Source organism: Leucopleurus acutus (assembly GCF_964270905.1).
Source record: "Leucopleurus acutus genome assembly, chromosome: 1".
NCBI classification, from domain to species: domain Eukaryota; kingdom Metazoa; phylum Chordata; class Mammalia; order Artiodactyla; family Delphinidae; genus Leucopleurus; species Leucopleurus acutus.
The window spans coordinates 653,824-672,670 of NC_139142.1; the positions used below are offsets into that span (position 1 = coordinate 653,824).

Consider the following 18,847-nt stretch of genomic DNA (forward strand, 5'->3'; position numbering starts at 1 on the left):
GGCCGCAGAGCAACTAAGCCCGTGCGCCTGTGCTCCGCAACAAGAGAAGCCACCGCGATGACGGGACCACGCACCGCAACGAAGTGTAGCCCCCACTCGCCACAACTAGAGGAAGCCCGCGCACAGCAACGAAGACCCAACGCAGCCAAAAATAAATAAATAAATAAATAAATCTATTAAAAAACAAAAGAAAATGTGTGTCACCCAGACTGCTGATGTGGCAAAGTGGCGCCTTCCAGCGTTTAAAAGTCAAAATGACGACGACAGAGGCGGAACAAAACATGCACTGCTCGCTACCGTTCAGCGGCAGTCGGACTTGTTTATTACTAAACAGCTCCAACCGGGCAGACAACCATGTGACAATTCACGTGCCATAAAAGGTCTCTGTTTTGAGCGCTTCGGCTCATTGAAATAGCAGATTTTAAAATGTACCCAACACTGGTTTTCAGATGTTTCAAGTTGTAGAAATCAGTGGGTGGAGCTGAAGGCTTAAAGAGAAATATAAAAGTACAGAAAATAGTTTTCAAATCTCTTTGTTTACGGCGTTGGTTTTGCTGGCTGGGGAAAGAACACTACTGTGGCTGCTGGCGTGGATGTGGCCTGCCGGGATCAGCTCTGTCTTTGTCTAAAACAGCTGGATCATCGAATCTCTGGATTTGCCAACGCCAACCCATTTCACTGAAAGGGAAAGGGGAGGTTCAGCCCAGGGCACGGCGGGGAGAGGGGGCAGCCAGGGCTCAGGGCACCCACCTGCCACTCCAACGTGGTTCTCCACAAACCGGATATAGTTCTGGGCCTGTGGGGGCAGATCCTCCCACTTCCTGGCGCCCGTAGTGTCCGCCTTCCACCCAGGCAGCGTCTCATACTCCACCTCCACCTTCTGCAGAATCTCCTGGTTGGCTGGGGACACACAGGGCGGGGGTGAACCAAGTGCTGTGGACAGTAGCTCGGCCACGGGGCCGGGACCCCCAGCCTGGGGTCCGCTTGCCCCGGGGCTCAGAGGCGGGAAAGGCAAGCCGCCCTGCTTGGTTTACTCAGGGGGTTGGGGTGGTCTCGGACACTGGCTGTACCCCTTCCAGCCCAGGGGACATGCCACCCTGGACACGGATTCACTACGTGCTCTGCTGCAACGTCCACAGCGATCATCAGAGGAACTCTGAGGCCCCCGCTTGGAAATTCTAAGGGGATCTAGGGTCCTGAAGTGTCAAGAGGTCCTAAAGGATCTATATCCCCCTCCTCAGGGGAGGGACCCCACTTGGCGGGGCCTCCAGGGCTACAGCAGACACCAACCACCCCTTATCGTCAGAAGATGCTGCAAGGGGCCGTCCACTGCAAGGGCCCTGGATGCACTCCAAGTTCGAATGCTCCCCTGAGCCCTCTCGAAGCTCAGGGTCAGTAGGGCTGGGGCACACTGGCCGAGAGGACGCACGGGGCTCCCACAGCCGCCGGTGCTGGCGGGTGTACACACGTGCTGGGGATGGGGCAGCGGGGGTCAGCTCGCCCATGGCCACTGGTGAGGGTGGGGTCACGTGTCCCCGGTGCAGATGCACAAGTAACTGTGACCCCAGGAAAACAGCACTGCCTTTATGCTTTTTAAAAGAAAGGATGCTTCCTTGGTCACAGAAACTCCAGTTGGAACCTTAAGGAGTCTAACCAAAAATGTATGTTTTCTTAGGTCAAAGTCGTCTTCCTATTTGCCCAGAGCTTTCAGCGTCCAGACCTGACGTCGACTATTTCAGGTGAGTCCCCAGCTCCCGGGAGGTGGGCCTTGACCCCAGGCTCCTGAGGGTCCCCCAGGGTCCCGGGGTCAGGCCGGTCCCTCTGAGCCCTTCCCAGACCATGGCTACCTGGCAACTGCCCCAAGGCCCGGCCAGGCCTCCCATCGGGGTGAGAACCTGCCACAGACAGAATCGGGATGAGGCTCCCAGACACGCACTGACCCCGCGTGTTCAACACGTACACCCTGTCCCCTCGCCCCAGAAACCACGGGTCACGTCTGTTCCCAGGTCCCGCGACACAGGCCAAGGACAGGAAAGCCGCCGTGCTCGCACCTGGGAAGTAGGGGATCCGCTTCCCGCTGAGCTTGTACGCGATGCCGACTTTAATCTCGTCCAGGACGTCCAGGATGTCCAGCTTCGTTAAGGCCAGCCTGTCCAGAACCACAGCGAGAAGCCGAGCGGCGCTCAGCTACGCCGTCACTTCTCCTGTCGGGCTCCACCCCTCGCTTCTCCTCTACTTGCCAGGAATCGAGAGGAAAAGGCCGCCCATGGCCAGGCTGGAACCCAGCTCCAGCCACCTGGCCCACCTGGCCCTGAGCACCCCATGGGGACCCTGATCTGGTGGCCTTGTCCTTTCTGCCCTTCTCACGGCCGCGTTGAGGGTCTGGGCATGTGAGCCTTGTGCCCGTCCATGCCCCTCTGACCCGGGAGACCCCGAACCCAGGCCGAGACCACCGGTGCCCATGACGTCGTCCACTCCTGAGGGTCTCCCGCACCGTCCGCCCAGGGCCAGGGAGCCCAGGCTTCATGCAAGTTTCTCCCTTTCCTTTCCTCATCTCTGCACGGCCAGGCCTCAAGGGCCTCTGGGTGGGTGTCCCTGGGCTTCCCGAGCCCACGTGGGCCACCGTGCACAGCGCCACTGCCCTGACCCGGGCTGGGCTGTTACCCTCGGGGCCCCGGGAGGCTGCATCTCCCCGTTTTGCACACAAGGACTGCGGGCCGGGGGCCTCGGACCCCGTGTCCTCGGCCACTTCGTCCCTGTGCCTCCCGCGGACGGACGGCCCACACACGCCGAGCGCGGCTGTGGTTAACTCGTGGGCCGTGCGCTGTGACAAGCATGCACCTCGCACCCTGGCCCGTCTTTCTGGGGAGGAAGCAGGAAGTCCTCCGTTCGCATGAAGCCCCTCATTTCCCAGGGCAAGGTCTGAACCGCCGGAACCACAACCATCCCCAAAAGCAGCCCAGCTGCCTGGCTGGTCTCGGGGGCACTGTGGGGGGCCCGCCGTGCCCCCTGGGGGTACTGCTTCGGAGGAGGGGGGCTCCTGCTCCCGGCCCCCTCGGGGTCATCTTCCCGTCCACAGCCTCACAGACCGGGGCCCCAGAGCGGGGGGGACCTGCAGAGGCCCCCGAGGGGCTGTAAACCCAGCTGGCCGCTCTCCAGGACCAGCGCAGGCTGCGTCCCCATGGCCGCCTCTCTGCGGGGTCTCGCAAGCTTCAAGCGTCGCCTCTCCTGCCGGGGGTTTGTTCTGCCCCCTTCTTAGGAGCCCAGTGTCACCCTGGGGGTTTGGGGGAAGTGAAGTGATGGCGTTTGCCGCTGGCACAGCTCGTGGGGGAGCCCCAGCCCTGTCTGTGCTCAGGAGGAGATGCAGGGCTGGCCGCAGGGCCAGCTCCAAGGTGCCCCGCATGGGCCTCCACGTCACCCCACTGTGGCCACGCCGTGGAGAAGGGTCTCCCTCGGGTGACATCACCCTGCGTGGGGAGACGGTGGCCCTGAGCCCCGAGGCCCAGCTCCCCTGCTCCCATCGTGTCTGGGGACTCAGGGTCGGACCCCGGGGTGGGTGGACCCCGGGGTGGACGGGCACCCGGTGGGCTCAGTAGCAGATGTGCCGCAAGTACCACTTACGCGGTGAATCCGTTGACCATGTGGGCGTATCTGAGGGTCATCAGGTCCAGCCAGCCACAGCGCCTCTTCCTGCCTGTGGTCACGCCCCACTCGTGGCCGCGGCTCTGCAGCAGGTCACCGATCTCCTGCGTGGGGACAGAGAGGCCCCGGTGCCACGGGAAAGGGAGCATGCGCCCGGCTGCCTGGCGCTCACAGCGCCTCCCCTGCCCTCCCCTCCGACCCCCTGCGGCCCCTGACGATAACCCCCCTCACGCCTGCTTCCCTGGTCCCCGGCACACCTGCCCCAGCTGAGGCCCCACAGGTAGGGCCGTGCTGACCAGCACCTAGTTCCTGGGCCTCGTGGGCAGGTGCGGGTGGATGGACCCGGCCCTGCAGCTGAGCATCGGGCAGGCGTGTGTTTATCTCTCAGGGGTCCCATCCCTGTCCCTGCGCCTCATTCAAGCCCCTTCCCACTCTGGCTCTCAGACACCTGCCCAGGACAAGAGTCTCGGGTGCTCGCCAGCCATGAGGGCACAAGGCCAGGTGAGAGGAAGGCCGGCGGTGTCCTGAGCTTCCAGAAACACCCACAAGGCTGGAGAGCAGCTTGCTGGGTGGGGTGGGGGCGGTGCTTCTGGCCCTGCTCTAGCTTGCCTGAGACCAAACCCAGGCGGGCTCAGGCCCTCAAGGACGAAGGTGGCCTGTGTCCCTGAGAATGGAGCAGAGACACAGCTCCCGGTGCCCTTCCCGAGCCGAGGGGCTCCGCTGTGTACGGCCATGGCGTGGCAGCGTCCTGCACCTCATAGCCTCCCCAGGCCCCTCCACCAGGTGCCCACGCGGTCCCGCGGGGCTGGGCACTCACGTTGATCTGCTCGGTGGGGAAGGCGCCGATGCCCACGCGTGTGGTGTAGGCCTTCACCACGCCATAGACCTCGCCTATGTTCTGCGGGGGGATGCCCAGGCCGGTGCATACGCCGCCCACCGTGCAGTTGGATGACGTCACAAAGGGGTAGGTCCCTGTGAGACAGCCAGTCAGGCCCCCACCCCGCAGATCACCTGGGCCCAGGGGTCCCCCTTGGCAGGGTCTCCAGGGGGACCATCCCGGGGGAGTGGCCGGCACGGCGCGCGGTGGGTGTGAGCTGGGGGGGAGGGGTTGGACGGTGCGTGCCTCCCATGCCTGCGCCTTGCGGCCTCGGTGCTGCTGTGTCCCTGGGTCAGGGACAGGGTGGACAGAGGCCCACGTGGGGCAGTTGGGCCCCGCCGGTCTCTCTCGCCCTCCCTCCCTCCCTCCCCTCCAGCCCAGCTTCTCCCTTCTCCTCTCTTAGCTGAAGTTAGGGAAACGAGGGCGGTACGTTTCCTGGGCATGGCCGGCAGCGTGGACATGGAGGGAGGCCGCACCACGCCTGTCTCTGAAAGGCAGGGTTTGTGGGGAAGTGGCCGGGACGTACCGAAGTCAATGTCGAGGAGGGCTGCGTTGGCGCCTTCCACGAGGATTTTCTTGGGGGCGCCGTGGAGTGCCTCGTACATGAAGTAAACGCCGTCTCGGACCATGGGTCGGATCCGCTCAGCAAAGCCCTGGGGGAAAGGGGAAGATGCAGGAACTAGGGTGGCCACCCAGCTCTGGCCTCCTCCCCACAGCCTCTCTTTTCCAGCAAATTCCCGCCCAGCGAGGGGCTCGGTCTGCAGGTGTCCCCGCTCGTCCCGCCCTGTCACATTTACAGCCCCAGACGAGGGTGGAGGAGCTGGGGTCCCAGCCCTGGAAACTTCCAGAAGAGCTCTGCGCTGACATCCTCCTGTCTCCTGCCTGCCCCTGCCCCAGACAGACAGGGTCGGCCTCTGTCCCCCAGCACATCTGGGGCAGTTTCCTCAGAGAGGAGGCGAGGGCCCAGGCCAGCAGGTGAGCCCCCGGCCTGCTGAGAAGACCACCATGAGCACGGCTGGCCAGGAGGCGCCCACGGGAGGCCCGCAGCCCCCAAGCCCAGGCGACCTGTGATAACGCGACAGGTGCACTGCACGGATGTGCACGGACGGTCGGTGGGACGCGGACCCTCGGTGGGCTCGGCCCTGATGCCGAAGTGCCCGGCTGTACCTTGAGCCTTTTGAGTTGACCTTCAACGTCTATTTCCAAAGTGGGGAACATGGACTGGTGCTGATGGGCCAGGTTCTTGAACCTGCAGAAGCAACAATGACTGAGACCCCCGGCCCCCTGGAGCCCTGCGCCCACCTCCCTGGCCAGGCTCCCCTGGGGTCACGGACAGGTCAGGTACCGGGTGGAGAATTCGTCAAAGTCTGACAGGAGGTCACAGATACGGAGGCCCGTGCGGGCCGCTTTGGATGAGTAGGCCGGTCCAATCCCCTTCCTGGTGGTGCCGATGCTAAAAGACAGGCCACAGGCTGTGAACTCGGGTTGCCCAGGCCAGCCTGTCCGGGGCCTGGGGGAGGAGCCTGGGAACGCGGGTTCCCCGGCCAGCCCCTCAGGCCTCAGTTTCCAGCCCCAGAAATCAAGGTCGAGCTGGGTGGCATCTGAGGTTCCCTCCCGGCAGCAGCACCCGGGGCTCTGGGACAGCCATGAGAACCACGGGACATCTCACGGGGCCAGCTTCCAGGGACCCGGGGCTGCGGTGGTGGCACGCGGGTCTGAGTCCCAGCCCTGACCCTCCCCTACCCCCCCTCTGAGGCCCAGTGTCCAGTGGTGCCCTCCCCGGCCTGTCTGCCTTCTGCCCTGGCTTCCCTCTCGCCTGGCACGGAGGCTGCTGCTCCGGGACTGGGACCCAGCTGTGCCCATCCTCTACTCTGCCCGCCACAGCCCAGCCAGGCTCGGCATTGCCACCTGCACGTGGCCAAGCCCTGTGTGTGTGTGTGCATGTTTGTGAGTGCATGTGCTCCTATGGGAGCGTGTGTGCACCTGTGTATGAGCACGTGCAGCGTGTGAAATGTGTGCAGCGCATACACGCGCGCACATACGTGTGTGCCTGTGTATGAGCGTGTGCCGTGTGTGAGTGCCTGTGGTGCATGCACATTTGTGTGCAGACACGCGTGCACCGGTGTGTGTGTGTGTGTGTGTGGTACACGCATGTGTATGTACGTGTGCGCTTGTGGACGAGCGTGTGCACAGTGTGAATGTGGGCAGTGCGGGCGCGTGTGCACGTGTGTGTGAGAGGCAGTACTCTGGTCTGCTGCAACCCTGTCCCGGCTTTGAGAACCGTCCCCGGCCCCTTCTAACAAATATCTCTGGAGAACCAGTGAACGGCCACCGAGAGCTGGTGGGCAGGACGGGGTGCCGTGACGGAGCTATGGTCAAGGCTGGCTTGCGACCCCAGCAGGGGTGGGGGGCGCAGCAGGCGACAGACAGCACGGGCACTCCATGGGGTGGAGGCCGGGGAGGACGGCACGGCCCCAGGGAGAGGCGGCTCACTTGGGCTTCAGGGCCAGCGAGGCCTGGGGTGAACCGACGGGCACCGTCCTCGGGGGCTTCGGGTGGACGCACGCTCCCCACCCCACACGCCCCCAGCTCTCCATCCATGGACTCGAGGGCCACGAGCTGAGCACACGCGCTACTCACTTCTTGCCCTCCTGGGCCTGCCTCTGCACCTCCTGGAGCCCATCCACGGCCTGGTGAAAATCGAACACTGCCGGCCGGGCCAGCGGGGGCACCACGAGCGGGAGAGACAGACGGTTACAGGGCCTCCGGGGATGCACTGGGGTCCCCCGGGCCTCAATCTCCCCATCTGCCAGTGGGGGCAGTGATCCCGACCTGGCACCCCCGGGAGCCCTTGGAGAAGGCCTGGGGGAGCCCCAGGCCATGGTGGGGAGGGGGCGTCATTCACAGGCGGGCAGGGAGGGCCTGAGACTCACCGAGGTGGGCCCGGTCCGAGAGGATGAGCCTCTTCTCCCAGTCCTTCAGGCCTGCGGACACAGCACGTGGTTGGCCACGGGCCACAGAGTCACCTCCAGTCAGCGGCGGGCCCTCCCCATGGTGGCCTCTCTGGGGGGGAGTCCTGGGCCCTCCCCCCAGGGACGTCCACCCACGTGCCCACGGCGAGCCTGTCTCCCCGTGGGGTCTCCGTCCCGGCACCTCCTGGTGCCCGCGTCCCAGGGCCAGGGCCCCACTCGCTCTCTTCATGCCTGCGCTGAGCCCTGAGGCCAAGGCTATGCTTCCTCCACGGCATCTCAGGGCTGCTGTGTCATCATCTTGCCTCTAAACAGTCACTGGGGTCCCACTTGCCCAGACGCCTGGCTGGTGGCCTCGGTCACTGCCTGCCAGCCTCCTGCCCCTGAACAGCCCCCAGAGACCACATTCTTCCCTGCTTGCGTGGTCGGTCCAATGGTCCCCAGTCTCAGCCGGACATCAGGGACATATTCCAGGTTCCAGGGCTCCTTCCTGGACAGCCTGGTCTTTATCTCCCAGTGCCACCTGTCCCCAGTGTCACGAAAGCTCCCCTGCGACACTGAGGCTGTGGCCTGGAGCCAGAGTTTGGGGCCGCTGGACTGCCCACTCCCAGCTTCCTGCACAGACAGAGCCAGCAGGCCCAGGCAGGGGGCCAGCCGTGGAAGCCGCCCCACCTGCCCACCTGCCGCCGCCCTCAGGAGAAACCACATGGCGAGCCACCCGGCAACTTGGCCGCTGGGAACATGCACGTGTCCTGGGCGGGGCGGGTCTGCGGGGACACGGGCCTACCTTTCTTCTCATTCTTTTCTGCTTCTTCGAACAAGCCTGGTAAGTGGACAACCACTCCGTTGCCTGCAACACAGACACAAGACTGAATCGCATCACGGACGCGGGGGCCTTACGTTTAAAGCAGCACAGGGACTTCCCTGGCGGTCCAGCAGTTAAGACTTCACCTTCCAATGTAGGGGGTGCGGGTTCAATCCCTGGTCGGGGAGCTAAGATCCCACATGCTTCATAACCAAAAAACCAAAACATGAAACAGAAGCAATACTCTTAACAAATTCAATAAAGACTTTAAAAGTGATCCACATAAAAAAAAAATCTAAAAACGAAAACAGGGACTTCCCTGGTGACCTAGTGGTTAAGAATCCGCCTGCCAATGCAGGGGACACGGGTTCAATCCCTGGTCCGGGAAGATCCCACATGCCGTGGAGCAACTAAGCCCGTGCGCCACAACTACTGAGCCTGCGCTCTAGAGCCCGCAAGTCACAACTACTGAGCCCACGTGCCACAACTACTGAAGCCTGCGCGCCTAGAGCCCTCGCTCCACAACAAGAGAAGCCACCGCAATGAGAAGCCCACGCACCGCAACGAAGAGTAGCCCCCGCTCGCCGCAACTAGAGGAAGCCTGTGCACAGCAATGAAGACCCAACACAGCCAAAAATAATTTTAAAAATAAAATAAAATAGCCTATTTTTAAAATAAATAAATAAAAACAAAAACAGCATGAAATTCGCGCTCCCACGTTCATTGCAGCATTGTTCAAAATGGCTAAGATGGGGAAGCAACCCAGGCGTCCATCAACAGGCGGATGTGGTTCAACCACATGATAGGATATTATCCAGCCTTAAAAAGGAAGGTAATTCTGACACAGGTGGTAACGTGGATGAACTTCGAGGACACTATATAAAGTGAAATAAGCCAGACGCTCAAGGACACATTCTGTGTGATCCACGTGTATGAGGTCCATAGAGAAGTCGGACTCATGGAGACAGGGGGCAGGGGCTGGAGAGGGAAAGGGGGAGTGAGTATTTAATGGGGACAGAGTTTCTGTTTAGGGAGATGACACAGCTCTGCAGACAGATGGTGGTGAAGGCTGCACAACGTGAATGTACTTAACGCTGCTGAACTGTACAATTAAAAATGGCTAAGATGGTCAGTTTATATTATATACATTTTATCACAACAAAGAAAATGGTCAAAACAAAACAAAAACCATCATGAAGCATTTACGGAGACAGCAGATCAGTGGTTGTCGGGGTGGGGGGAGGGGGGAGGAGAAACTCCTCAGGGGGAGGAAAATGTTCTAGAACTGAATCGTGATGGAGGTACAGTCATACCCTCACAGGGGTGAACTTCACGGTACGTAAATTATACCTCAATAAAGCTGTTACGTTTTATTTAAGTGGCATAGAAATGGGAAAGCAGGAGGTGCGGAGAAATGCAGCCTCCAGCCGTTCCTGGGACCCAAGCAGGGCCTCGGGGGAGCCACGCTTCCCCATCCACGTAAAACTGAAGTAGGGTCTACAGAGGGCGGAGGTTGAGGCCAGGGAAGGAAGGCGCTCACCAAGGTCACGAGGTCACCGTGGGCCCAGGCTAAAGCCAACGCTGGCCCCTTCCTCTAAGACCAAAACCAGCTGGGCAGGCCCCCGCTGCCTTCCTGGGAGGAGCCCGTCCCCTGAGCAGTCGGATTGGCCCAGGGAGACGGGACATGGGTCCAGACGGGAGTGACTCAGACCGAGCACAAAAGGTCACCTAAATGCCACGAGGCCTGAAATGGCCGTGACCCGGGCTGGAGGGGCAGCTGTGAGTGCCAGCTCGTTCTGCCCTTGCTAAGGGGCTTCCCGCTGCCGTCGCCGTCTGGCCGTGCTGACCGCCAAGCTGAGCCCTTGCCCATGCTCCCCGGTGACTGCTGGCCCCCCCCACCCCCAGCTCCTTGGAGACTGGGCAGAGCGCCCCTGGTCGAGCGGTGCCTCCTTGGCCTCGTTTCCCTCCCGGAGGGGCCTGGGGCCCAGCAACCGAGGCTGGCGCTGAGCAGCTTCCTGCAGCAAAGCCCCAGCCGCTGGGCGTGGGGTCCCGGGTGAGCTGGCATCCTCGCTCCCTGTCCTCACCCACGGCGGAGGCTCCGGGAGACCCTTTCCTCCTGCTCAGCCTGACTGCCCACTGCCCTGCGGCCCCTCTGCCGCCGCGTCCCTGGGCCCACGTGCAGGGCCAGACCCCCTACCACCGCCGGGCACACACCTGCCGCGCCACCCCGGCTCCCCAGCTTCCCAGCCAGCGAGGGGGCGGGGCAGATAAGTCACGAGTGTGGGCCTGCCCAGGCGTGGAAAGAGCCAGAAGGAAAAGTACCAGAAGCTGCCAGAGCGTGTCCCATGGGGGTGGGCAGCAGAAGGCAATGGGAAGGGGCCGAGGGGAGGCGCCCACAGAGGGGCCCGAGCAGGCCAGGGACAGCTTCCCTGCACAGACCCGTCTCCAGCGACGCGGCAGGGAGCCAGGCCCGACCCCGCTCGCACGCCCACTTGAGGACACGCACAGGAGCACGCACACACAGTACCTGCACGCACACACGCACACGCTCACACTCACGCACCTTCGCACGCAGACTCATACACATGCACACTCGCACGTGCGATCACTCACAGACAGGCACACGGGCCTGTACACACACACTGCGGGAGTCTGGGCGCTCAGAGGAGCCTCCTGCACTCTCCCTCCCTCTGGACCAGGCTGGGTGGGGTCCTGGGCTCTGGGAGGGGCTCTGAGGACAGATCCCGGGTCAGAGGCCTCTGCGAGGGCTCCCGCTTGAGGCGGGGACCTTGGACCTTGAACCTCCCGGCCCAGGGCTGAGGCCCCGCTGAGGTTATTCCCTCCTTGCCAGGAGCACCTGGTCCTCACGCTGGGCAGGGCAAGGGGGATGGGGGTCCAGCCCAGCTCTCCGGCTGCATCCAGGCCTCACACCGGGCCCTTGGGCTGAATGACGTCCCAGGTCTCTCCTGCTCACACACTCAGGATCCCAGGCTGGGGTGGGGCGGGGCGGGGCGGGCACTCACCGATGAAGGACATGGCCTTGGTGTTGATGATGCCGCTGGGCAGCAGATGGAAGTCGTACTCCTTGCCGTCCACCACCACGGTGTGGCCCGCATTGTTGCCCCCCTGGGAACAGAAAACAAACTGGCTCAGCACCCAGGAGCCCAGGGGCCTGGACCCACCCTGGGCAGGCCTGCCCGGCAACCGGCCTCGCTGCAGGCAGCTCTAAATGCAGGCGCTCAGGAGTCCCCTCTGGGCTGCCCGGGGTGGTGTCCTGTCCCCCAACGAGTGTGAGGTGCCGTCCATGCTTGGACTTGGGGAGTTTGGTCCAGTGGTCGGCTCTGATGCACGTCTGGGGTGCTGGCTTAGGGCCCTGCTCCTGGGATGGAGTGAAGGGGCCTGGCCAGGGGACCGGGTCCAAGAGAGGGGCTGGCCCACACCCAGGACCGTCACGTGCCACTGCTCCAGGGAGGCTGGCTAGTGCAGCCCCGAAGCTGCGGACACACTCAGAGCCCTGCCTGCCCTGCCCATGAGTCCCTCTGGGGGTTCGTCCTCTGATGCAGGAATGAGGGGCCCAACCATCCCGGGAAGCAAACCCAGGCCCCCATGGCCCTTGCTGCCACACAGCCCGAGCTCCGGGGAAGCAGAGGGCAGGCCAGGCAGCACAGCCCTTCTGGGGCCGGGTGAGGGGACTGGGTGCTGGCATGGGCCAGCAGGGCCAGGGCCCCTCACCCTCTCAGCAGGGACTCTCCCTGGGGCCTGTGTCTCCCATCTAAGAATAAAGAGGGAAAAACCACTCTGCGGCTGTCGGGGCTGAGTCGGGGGAGCCAGGGAAAGGCCCTGCCCTTGAGGGACACCGGCCTCCAGTCCCAGTTCCGGCCACTAGCGGACAGCGTGGGCCCCAGCACGTGGGTCCCCAGAGCCAGTGAGCAGGGCCCAGGGAGGGGCACATTCCGGCTGGTGCCAGAGGCCGTGGGCCTGCTCTGTGGGGCCCTCTCTGTCCCCAGAGCCTCGGAGCCCAGCCCGGCTCCACCTTCCCAGCTGAATCTCCTGCAGAAGCACACGCCTGTCTGCGGAGGCTCTCCACGGCTGGGCCTCCGTCCTCCACGCCCCGCTGTCCTCCAGCCTTGTGGAGGCGGCCGTGGCTGCTGGCTGTGAGGCCTTCAGCCCCGCCTCCGCGGGGCCCGGCAGGGTGGGGCTCCCCCGATACGAGGCCTCTCCTCGCCCTGTGCAGGCAGGGCTGAATGAGGGCGGCCCCCTCCCGCCAGGAGCACCTACTCCTCAGGCTGGGGATGGATGAAACTTACACATCTCCCGGCCCCCCCCCCCCCCCACCGAGATGGCCCAGGCTGGGGGCGCAGGCGCCAGGAGACCCGGCCAGGGCCTCTTCCCCCTGGACCTCACCGCACCCCCGGGTAATTTAAGAAGCGGGGCCAGAGCCCAACGTCACCCACAATACCCCTTTCGCCCTGGGGCTCGGCCGCGATCTGTGCCAGACGGCCCCACCACGGCCCGGCTAGCAGCCCCTTCCACGGGGGTCCCTAGACACCCTAGCGTTCCACTTGTCAAACGCACGCGGGGAGGCCTGTCTGGCCTGACACGGGGGTTGGGGGACTGGGGTGGGTTTGCCTCTAATTGACTCCTGGGGTCGCTGCGATGCTGCCGTGCATCCCTGAGGCCCCGCTGCACGACGGTGCTGGGTCCCACGGCTCAGCCGCCCCCCGAAGGCCGACAACGGCTGGAGGCCAGACTGCCGCCTCCCCAGGTGCCCCGAGCCAGGCGGTTGGCTGCGGGAACTGAGCGCAGGCTCTGAACAAATGACGCGTAAAGCAGAAGGACAAAGGGCACGACGGGGGACTGGGGGCCAAGGAGGGGGTGCCCTGTGAGCACGGGCGGGCAGGCGGTGCCAGGCCATGGGGGGCTCGGATGCAGACTGTGCTGGGGGGTGAGCTGGGGGGCCGCCACGGAGGGAGACAGGGAAGGGAGCTGATGCTGACGAGGTATGGGGGGCGGGGGAGTAGGGCGGTGGGCTCAGCCTTGACCATCTGAGTCACCGTGACTGCTGGGCCCCGGGTTTGGGGGTCAACTGTGCCCCCCCGAGACCTCTGTCCTTGCTCTGCCCTTGCCTCAGTACACGTGCAGTGAGTTCCCTCACGTGAGGGTCTCCGCGGAGTTCACACCCAGGGTCAGGTTTCCCACCGTAGGTGGGTCAGCCCACGGTGCGTGGCCTCCTTTGACAGATGGGTAAACTGAGGTCCCAAGAAAGGAGTTTGCAGCAGAGCCCAAGCTAGACCAGATGGCAGCTTGCAGATGCTCTCCCCGTATGCCAGACATCCCCCCCCAGCCGCATCCTGCCTGCCTTGGTGGGGGTCCAGACGGCCCGCCTCCCTCCCCTGCTCTCGAGTGCCCAGTGCCAACGCCAGCTGGCCTGAGCACACACCACATTTGTTTGGGGTAAACACCAGCGCCTAGGAACAGGCGCAGGCCACTGTGGGCCTGTGGAAGGCAGGTGGCCCTGCCGGCCGCGGGGCCCAGGCGTCAGGTCACAGTCCACTCGCAGGGCCATGAGCCAGCCCTGGACGCTGAGCCCAGGGTCTGCTGCCCCGCAGGGTGCACCTCCCAGCAGCTCTGCAGAGGTCCAGGTGACCGCCCAGAGAGGCCCCCGTCTGCCCTCTCCTGGCCGCACAGTCAGGGGTGAGGTCGGGGCAGGGACACCCCACCTGCCCTCCTAAGGCCCCAGCCCCGCAGGCCCAGTCCGGCAGCCTCTGCAGGGCCTTCGTTCCTGGGTGGGCAGGTTCTGGAAGCTCCGTGCCCGGGGCCCCGCAAGCGTGAGCTGGAGCTGGCCTCACCCCTCTTCCGTGTCCCGGGGGACGCTCAGGGCTCTGCCAGCCTCCAGGTTCTCCCAGCCTCCAGGTTCTGCCAGCCTCCAGGTTCTCCCCTCGTGACGCAGCTTTGGGTCAGGTGCAGCTCTGAGCGCCCAGGGAGCTGAAGCCACCCCTGTGGCCTGGCCGGTTACTCAAACTCCCCGGTGGGCGCTCCTGCCGGTTGCTTCCCTGGCCGCAGGGATCTAAGAAAGGGGGGCTCTCGCTCAGGGACACAGGAACTCTAAGAAAGGGGGGCTCTCGCTCAGGGACACAGGAACGGGGCCAAGGCCAACCCACTGGAGTATCTGACCAGCCCCGACCCCACCTGCCTCTGCAGGTGTCCTTCCAGCCCACCCTCTCTGGGGGCAGAGGTTGAGTGCGGGGCGACTGTCTCCGAGGCCCTGAAGCTGCTCCCATGCCGCAGGGTGTGGCCACGGGCGGGGGAGGAGGCCTCTGGGCAGCGGCAGGAGCTGCGGGTGTCATCAGGGGCGGGTGCAGCACCGCAGCGAGGGGCCGGCTCTCCGGCTGAAGCCCCTTGTGAACTGCCCCCACCCCCAGCAGGGTCGGGGTGAAACCATGGAGTGCACGCACCCAGGCCGCCCTCAGCTCCCTGTGTGTCTGCTCTGCTGGCGGGCTCCTGCCGTTCATTCGTTCACCCACTCATTCACTCATCCCAAACTGAGCTACTCTGTCCCATGAGGCACTGGGGTGAGGCCTGGAGGGAGGAGGGCCGGGGGACTGGGCGACCCTGCGGAGGCCCTCCCCCTGGAGCACTGCGGGGGGCCGGTGTCATCGGGGGGTGTACATGTGGAAGGGGGCTGCTTCTGGAACAACACCAGGTGTTTTCCCCACTCTCCCTCCCCCTCGGAGGCTCCTGGACTAGCCTGGGGCTCCAGGTGAGGCATTTCCCAGTCGCCCTCCCAGGAAGAGGGGACCCAGAGCACCAACAAGCCGCAGGACGCGGCCCCCAACGAGTGAGACCACCATGCCCATCGCCACAGCTCCCTGGGGACTGACGGCGGCGCTCCCCCGGGGAAACCCGCCCGCGCCCTTGTGCCAAGCTGAGCTGTCTTACTGCCCTTGGAAGGAGGGGCATCTGAAACCCTGCCCAGTGCGTGCGAAGGCCTCGGGGGTCCTGGGCGGGGGCCCAAAGCCTGACGAAGGCAACTCTGGGAATGGAAGGAGGGCTGGCACCGAGGCCTGACGGCCAGGCCAGGTGTGTGAGCTCTTAGGCTCCTATCTGGACCACGGAGGCGGGCGGGGGGGGGGGGGGTGCCGGCAGAGGGGGATGGCAAACAGCAGGAAGGACGCTCAGCAGACATGGAAAGCCGGAGCCCAGGGGAAGGGCGGGGACTCCCAGGGAGTGAGCGGAGCCCTCGGGCCGTCTGTGCAAAGAGCAGAGGGGGTATGAGGCGCCAGCGCAGGGAGGCCGCTGACGGATGGGCGCTGGGGTCTCTGCCGCAGCGCTGCGGCAGGAGCTGAACCAGAGAGAGGAAAGCGGGAGGCTGCGCGGCCATCCCTGAGCCCAGGGGGCTGGGCTGCGAATGAGGAGAGAAGGGAGCCAGCCCTGGGGCAGACCGGGGGCCCAGGCTGCAGAAGGGTTGCTGCTGGTGAAGGGTAGGGCTGCGCACCCTCCATTCGGGGAGAGGGGAGGCTGCCAGGAAAGGGGGCCTAGAGTCAAAGAAAACAGCAGGAGGAGCCTAAGGCCTGAGTCTCTGGACCATAAGGAAGGTCTTGGGGGTCTTGGGGTACTTGCTGACCACAGGCCCCAAACCACTGAGATGGGAAGAAACGAGGATGGCCGCTGGGGGCATGGGTGGCTCTGGCCCCAGGCCGCCTCTGGGCAGGAGGAAAGTGAGTCCAGGTGAGCCAGGTGGACAAAGGCCACCAAAGGGCTTCCCACTTGTACCAGAGCCAAGACGGAAGACAGGCCTGCTGGTGGCAGAGGGTGAGCAGAGGCAAGACCAGAGCCGGGGACCAGGGCAGCCACGGGGGTAGCAGCTGCCACTCAGGATGGCCCCAGGCCCAGGTGACAGGCCAGGGGACCCTTCCGGCCACTGGGGCCGGCTGGCTTTAGCCCTTCTAGGCAGCCACCCAGACGGGCCCCAGCCCAGCCCAGCCCACCCCCTGCACGCGACCCCACCGACAGCTTCCCTGGCCCCTCGCTCCCGAGCTCGGACCAGCTCCTGGGGTCAAGGCGCAGTGTGACGGCGAAGACCCTGGGCTTCACGCATACACGCTCTAAGTAAAAGCAGCCTTCCCGGGGCAGGGGCTGGACCCTCCCCGTGCCAGCCCGACGCCCAGCGCTGTTGCCATGCGGGTGTGGCACACGTGAGGGCCCATAAGCGCTACTTATTCCAACTGTTCAACTCCTCTGAGGCCCCGCCTCACCAGCTTGTTTGGAGGCTGGAGAGGAGAAACCCCAGTGGGCTCCCAGGACAGCTGGGAATTATTCCCACATGTTGCAGAGCAGAGGCCTGCAGGTGGAAATGATGTCAGTTGATGTCAGTTGATGTCAGTTGGAGAATATGGGTGGGGGAGAGGGTGACTAGGGGGCCCCCCAGGCGGTTGGGGGGTCCAGCCTGCTCTGCCCTTGGCTGGTCCTGTCCAGCGATGGAAGAGGGCAGGGCCTGGCCTGCTGACCCAGGTGGTAGAGCAGGGAGGGCCTCATTCCAGAACCATCTCCACAGCCAGGACATCCCGGTGGCTTCAAGATGAGGGCTCTCACGGGTACCTGCAAAGCCCCGAGGTCGCTTCGAGGAGGGGAGACGGCCACAGGTGGGCGGGCGAGGCTGACCAGAGCTGGCAGGTCACACGGAGGGCCCTGGGCATCATTGCTGGAGCAGACAGGCCCCAGGAGGGGATGCCCTGAGCTGGGGAGGGAGGAGAGTGGACATGGGCCACGCGCCCGGCTGCAGGGTCCAGGGGAGAGGAGCGGACTTGCTTGCCGCGGCTTAGGGCAGAGAGAGGGTGGGAGACTTCTCGCCACCCCAGGAAGCACCTTCCAGGAACCCACTGTCTGCGTCAGGCAGGAGTGGTCCGGATGGCAGCGTCTTCCCCAGGCCCGGCACGTTGGTCTCCCCTGGGGCGCCGGAGCCCCAGGCCGCCTGGCGGGAGCTCAGGAATGAGGCCACAGAGCCAGGGAGGAGGAGCTTGGAGGGCGCCCCTTCCTCACTTTTGGCGGCGTTCCCGCCCGTGGCTGCAAACCCTGGCAGCGCCAATGCACGCACCCCAAAGCTGACCCCTCTGCACCCCGAGCTGTAGGTCAGCCCATGGCAGCAAGCATGGCACGGGGCCCCAAGGGACTGCCCGGTGGCAGTCAGGACAGACGGGGTGCAGAGAGCAGCCCGCAGCCGGCAGAGGCCCCGCCCTGGGCCCTCAGGGGACGGAGCTTGTGTCTGGCCTCCTGGCTGGCACTGCCAGCCACGGGGTCGCCCCGGCCGTAAGTCCGAGGCTCCCCCCTCTCTTCCTTGTCCCTGCTCTGCCTGCCGTCAGGACCTGGCCCGCTGTCCTGCCCTGGCCTCTGCCTCTGCTTGGCTGACCCTTCAGGGCCACCCCTCCCAGAGGGGCCTTGCTGGCTCCCACCCTGGGCTCTGGGCACTCAGCCTCCTCGGCGTGCACTGACCCCTTGTGGTCAGCCAGCCCTGTCCCAGACCCAGACAGAACCAGGAAGGGAGGGTGTCTCCGTGGCTCTCAAACCACTGGGAAGCTGGGGTCCCTGCCCCCCACACTGCAGGGCCCAGTGTCACACCCACGGCACACCCCACCCCCTGAGGATCCGGTGTCCCCAACTCAGCGACTTGTATTTATAGCTCTGCCCCTGGCCCACTGCCCTGGGGGGTGGGGCTGGTGGGGAAGGCGGGGTCCCTGGGGGAGGCAGTGGGGGAGGGAAGCGTGTGCTCCCACGAGTGGCAGGGGGCTGTGAGCGGGTGGTGTGTGCGTGTGAGGGGGCGGGGGTGGCGGCTGGGAAGGGTGTCCCGGGAGGGAAGGCGTCCAAGAGGCGTGTCCCAGGAGGGCTGGAGGGCAGGGAGGACAGGGTCCGTCTGGGTCCGAGGGGAGGGGAGGGGGGCTCGCTGGGCGGGTGGGGGAGGGACCCGGCGCCCGGCCCGCACCTGGAAGCGGCTGATGATGTCGGCGTCCGTGGCCAGCAGGTCCACCACCTTGCCTTTGCCCTCGTCCCCCCACTGCGCGCCCAGCACCACGGTCACCCGGGAGCCGGTGGTCGCCGCCTCGTGCTGCAGCCGCCCCCGCTTGACGCCGCCTGCGGCGGGGGGCCGGTCGTTGGAGGCTCGGGTCCCCGACATGCTGGCTCAACTCTTCCGCTGCGCTGGGCCGCCCGAGAGCCCGCCGCACCAGGGCGCCGCGCCATTAAAAGGAACCGGCCGGGGGCGGGGGGCGGGGCCGGGGGCGGGCTCTCGGGCGCCGTGACGCGCCGCCGTGACCTCCAGGCCGCCGGGTCCCGCCCCCGCAACCCCCCGGAACCGGGTGGGGCCGCGGGCCGGGCCAGGGTTGGGGGGGGCGCAAGGCCCGACGGCGCACTACGGGGTCCCTCCACGCGGCCAGGCCGGGGGAGCCCCGGGAATGCTCTTGGGGGCTATCGCGCTCGCCTTCCCCGAGGCGGGGCCTGGACGCCGCGACCCAGCCCGCCGGCCACGCTAGGTCCAGGACCTCGGCGTTCCAGAAACCGCGG

At 65.1% G+C, this 18,847-nt stretch overlaps 1 protein-coding gene across 2 annotated transcripts; it reads right to left on the bottom strand.

Annotated features, from left to right (window-relative positions):
* Window positions 1–299: 299 nt before the first annotated feature.
* ADSS1 (adenylosuccinate synthase 1) lies at window positions 300–18,504 on the bottom strand. 2 transcript variants are annotated; one of them, XM_082853460.1, is made up of 13 exons: window positions 18,270–18,504; window positions 11,317–11,419; window positions 8,276–8,338; window positions 7,453–7,503; window positions 7,160–7,226; window positions 5,865–5,972; window positions 5,687–5,768; window positions 5,046–5,172; window positions 4,460–4,614; window positions 3,622–3,746; window positions 2,052–2,149; window positions 780–900; window positions 300–678 (listed from the first exon to the last, which is right to left on the bottom strand). In XM_082853460.1, exons 1-13 carry the CDS (start codon window positions 18,459–18,461, stop codon window positions 573–575), a joined length of 1,398 nt encoding a protein of 465 aa, XP_082709586.1. In that variant the 5' UTR covers window positions 18,462–18,504; the 3' UTR covers window positions 300–572. The 2 variants fall into 2 exon arrangements, with proteins under 2 accessions (XP_082709586.1, XP_082709585.1); XM_082853459.1 differs by having other exon boundaries at window positions 751–900.
* Window positions 18,505–18,847: the final 343 nt, after the last annotated feature.